Genomic DNA, 3,907 nt, shown 5'->3' on the forward strand with positions numbered 1-3,907 from the left:
GGCGCGGCGCCGCCCAACGCCGGCGCCGGCTGGCCACCCGCCTCCACCCCCGACGTGGAAAACAATGCCCCCAAGGGGAGCGCGCCTTCCACCACGCGCCGCACCAGCTCGGCGATGCTGCGCCCCAGCGAGCGTGCGGCGGCGTCCTTCGCCTCGGGCGAGGCGTACCGCCGCGGCACCGCCCTGCCCTTCACCCAGATGGTCATCACCTTCCGCGACGTCTGCTACTCGGTCCCCCTGCCAAAGGACCTCGACCGGGGCAAGGCCGACACGGGGGGCGAGGGCCCGCACGCCGGCCAGCTGCGCCTGCTGAAGAACATCAACGGCGCCTTCCGCCCCCACGTGCTGACGGCGCTGATGGGCGCGTCGGGCGCGGGCAAGACGACGCTGATGGACGTGCTGGCGGGGCGCAAGACGGAGGGCGTGATTACGGGCGACATCCGCGTGAACGGGCACCCCAAGCAGGACCGCACCTTTGCGCGGGTGATGGGGTACGTGGAGCAGACCGACATCCACATCCCGCAGGCCACCGTGCACGAGGCCTGCCAGTTCAGCGCGCGCCTGCGCCTGCCCACGACGGTGGACGCCGCCACGCGCGAGGCATTCGTGGAGGAGGTCATGACCCTGGTGGAGCTGGACCGCCTGCGCGGCGCCTTTGTCGGCTCCCCCGGTGTGTCGGGGCTGTCGGTGGAGCAGCGCAAGCGCCTCACCCTGGCGGTGGAGCTGGTGGCTAACCCCTCGGTCGTCTTCATGGATGAGCCGACGTCGGGCCTGGACGCGCGCGCCGCGGGCGCGCGCTCCAGCGCGTCGGCGTCGGGCCCCTCGCCGGCGCCGCCGTCGGCGGCGGCCGCGGCTTCGCACGCGCGCAGGGCCGAGGCCACCAGCAGCATCAGCTCCGCGGTCAGCGCGTTGAGCGCGGGGGCGGGCAGCGCGCGCGTCGTGCGCAGGCGCAGCACCAGCTTGGTCAGGCTGGCGGCCAGGATGCCGGCCAGGAAGCCGTCGCCGGCCAGCAGCGCGGCGCGCAGGTGCGGCACGCCCGGCGCGGCCGCGTGGCCGCCGGCGAGGGCGCCGCCGTGTGGCGACCCGGGCAGCGCGGTCTGCGTCGCGTAGCTGCCGTCGGCCAGGACCGCGGGGCGTGAGCGCGCGATGGGCCCCGCCACCGAGGCCGCGGCGGGGGAGGCGGGGGCGTCCCGCCCCTCCTCACCGCCACCGTCGGCCGCCTCCTCCCCCTCGCCGGGCACCAGGGGCAGCCGCCCCACGCACTCCTTGACCAGCTGGATGACGCGGTGGATGTCCTCGCGCGACGTGCAGTACTCGGCCAGGATCCAGAGCACCGCGCCGGCCACGCGCGGCGCGCGCACGGCCGGGAAGCCCTCGATCGCGCGGTCCAGCGCGGCGGGGCGCAGCTCCGGGTTGGTCTCCGCCAGCTCGCGCAGGAAGTGCGCGACGTCCAGCGCCGCCGCCGCGCTGGCGTCGCCCAGGAAGTCCGCCAGCCCGTCCAGCACGGCGCCGGCGACGGCCGGGAAGCGCGCGGCGCAGGCGTGCAGCGCCGCGACCAGCAGCGCGCGGTACTCGGCGCCACCGTCGGCGTCGCCCGCCGCGCCCGATCCGCCCGCCGACGCCGCCGCGGCGCGGACCACCTCCTTGCGCAGCACGCCGACCACCTCCTCCACGCTGCGCAGCGTGACCAGGTCCAGTGCCAGGTCCAGGGCCTTGCGCCGCACGTCCAGGTCGGGCGCGGCCAGCGCGCGCAGCACGCCCATCAGCGCCTCGCGCATTACCTCCGGGTGCCGCGCCGCCAGCTCCTCCAGCCGGTCCAGCACGATCAGGCGCACGTTGTTGTCCGACTGGCTGGCGAGCAGCGAGGTGAAGGTGGCCGCCGCGCCGCGCACCGCGGCCGGCGCGGAGCTCAGGCCCACCAGCGTCACCGCCGCCTCGTACACGACCGCCGTGCTGCGCGCCTGGAGCAGGGCCAGGACCACCTTGAGGAAGCGGGGGCGCTGGGCGGGGTCGTCGCCGCAGACGCGGCGCGTCAGGTCCAGCGCCGCGATCTGGAGCACGTCGCCCCACTCCGCCACGCGGTCCGCGTTGCTCAGCAGGTACGCCACGGCCCGGTCGCGCGCGTGGTTGACCAACAGGTGGAAGGCGTTGCGCCGCGTGGACAGGTCCGCCTCGCCCGCCAGCAGGCGCTCCACCACCTCGGGCGCGTCGGGGGCCAGCAGCTCCCCGCGCGGCAGCTTCCAGATGGCATCCAGGGCCAGCACCGCGTTCTTGCGCACATACGAGTGCCGGTGCTCCAGGTTGGCCAGCACTGCGATTTTGGTTTTGACATTAGGGAGGCGCTTGGAAAGGAAGGGGGGGGTTGCTGATGAGGGAGGGCGGCACAGGAGGGGCGGACTGCGGGGGGATTGCACCCTCCTCCCGGGAGACATGCAGCATGACTGTTGGATTACACCAACAATACACACCATCCTGTCCCGGCGAGCACCTGAGTGCACCAGGGGCTCCAGCAGCTCCTCCTCGCGGATGCGGGTGAGAAAGCGCAGCGTCACCCCCCGTATGAATTCGTTGGGGTGCTGCAGGCTGTTCCTCAGGTTCTGGCAGATCAGGATCATCTCGGGCAGGAGCTTGCCGTTGGCGTCCGTCTTCTCGATGGTTTCCTGGGGGGGCGAGGGGAAACGAGGGGTGCCATGGAGTTGAGCTGTATGAGTGGTACCGGAAGGCCCGTGGCAGCCCGCCTGTCTGGCTGCCCGCTTCCAGTGCTCCAGCAACAAGCTCAGCAACAAGCTCAGCAGCATACAATCACGACAGCACGAGCACAGCCTCCAAATCAATGGCTGCAAACACCCATAAAGCCCCACCCCCACTCACAAGGTAGAGGAGGAGGAGCTTCTGGACTTGGTGGTTCTCGGATGGCAGCACATAGCGCACGATGGTGATGAACAGGGCTGGCAGCTGCTCCCCCGCCAGCAGGGCGGCGATGGCCTTCTCCATGGCCTCCACCTTGGCCTCATCGTTGCTGGACTCCAGGGCCTCTCGTATCTCGTTGCCGCTGGCCTGGGCCCTGTCGGAGGACACCAGGAAGGTGGACACCCGCTCGTGGGCGGCCTCCCGTGCAGCCATTTCGAGCAGGCTATGCTAGATGTTCAGACAGGCGCGGCGAGCAGGGCTGGTACGCCAGGCTCGGGCGCGCCAGCTGGACACGCTGCCGTGCCCAACTTGATCTGACCTCCGGCCCGACCACTCGGCGGGAGGAGGGATGGCTCGGAGGCAGGCTTGAAAGGACAACAGCAACGAGATGATCGGTGCGCATGCATCGAGTGCTGGGGCCCTCGGGTGCGGGACTTGGCCCCCGCACCGGACAACACCCCCCGCAAACAGTTCTATGCCAGGTGGAAAGAGAGGACACCCTACCGGATTGCACCAGGCCGGGGTGAAACACCACCACCCCTGCCATGCACCGCGTCGAAACCTTCCCAGTCTTGTTGCCCAGGTACCATATATTGAACCACGGGAGTGCAGCGATGAGCGCCTCCGTGCTCGTCCCCCATGGTCAGGCCCGGGTGCCTGTGGGTGTCGGGCACTCCCCCGCCCCTCGATCCCCCTTGCTCCTCCAGCGCGCCAGGGCCATGGGCCCATGCTTCGTGCCAAACGTCACCCATAAATCCAGCTGCTCTCCTCGCATGTCGAGCTGCATCATCACCCGAGCTGTGGCTGAGGAGCAGGAGGTCGCCTCGGCTGCCCCCCACCCCCCCCGCACCCCAGCAGAAAATCCGGATCAAGCTGAAGTCATACTGGGTGGACCTGCTGCAGGTGGCCGTGGATGCCATCCTGGATGTCGCCAAGACTACCGGCGCCACGGTGTCTGGTCCTGTCCCCCTGCCCACAAGGTGCGACCTGCCCTGGA

At 70.9% G+C, this 3,907-nt stretch overlaps 4 protein-coding genes across 4 annotated transcripts in view; 2 read left to right on the top strand and 2 right to left on the bottom strand.

Annotated features, from left to right (window-relative positions):
* F751_5343 (ABC transporter G family member 36) overlaps positions 1-913 on the top strand; it is a gene marked incomplete at both ends in the record, with an annotated part of 1,770 nt that extends 857 nt beyond the window's left edge. The window contains 2 exons of the mRNA XM_011403143.1: positions 76-764; positions 877-913. Coding sequence (XP_011401445.1) covers positions 76-764; positions 877-913 — 726 coding nt within the window. The remainder of the gene's footprint in view (positions 1-75; positions 765-876) is intronic.
* F751_5344 (Coatomer subunit beta-1) lies at positions 225-3,123 on the bottom strand (the record flags this gene model as incomplete). Its single annotated transcript, XM_011403144.1, has 5 exons — positions 225-1,571; positions 1,641-1,847; positions 1,920-2,311; positions 2,489-2,660; positions 2,872-3,123. The coding sequence occupies 5 exons, from the start codon at positions 3,121-3,123 to the stop codon at positions 225-227; spliced, it is 2,370 nt and encodes a 789-aa protein (XP_011401446.1).
* A 15-nt stretch (positions 3,124-3,138) lies between these two features.
* F751_5345 (hypothetical protein) lies at positions 3,139-3,639 on the bottom strand (the record flags this gene model as incomplete). The annotated part of the gene is made up of 1 exon (XM_011403145.1): positions 3,139-3,639. One exon carries the CDS (start codon positions 3,637-3,639, stop codon positions 3,139-3,141), a length of 501 nt encoding a protein of 166 aa, XP_011401447.1.
* F751_5346 (30S ribosomal protein S10, chloroplastic) overlaps positions 3,525-3,907 on the top strand; it is a gene marked incomplete at both ends in the record, with an annotated part of 1,806 nt that continues 1,423 nt past the window's right edge. The window contains 2 exons of the mRNA XM_011403146.1: positions 3,525-3,575; positions 3,769-3,890. Coding sequence (XP_011401448.1) covers positions 3,525-3,575; positions 3,769-3,890 — 173 coding nt within the window. The remainder of the gene's footprint in view (positions 3,576-3,768; positions 3,891-3,907) is intronic.

This window comes from Auxenochlorella protothecoides, assembly GCF_000733215.1.
Source record: "Auxenochlorella protothecoides strain 0710 unplaced genomic scaffold scaffold61, whole genome shotgun sequence".
NCBI lineage: Eukaryota > Viridiplantae > Chlorophyta > Trebouxiophyceae > Chlorellales > Chlorellaceae > Auxenochlorella > Auxenochlorella protothecoides.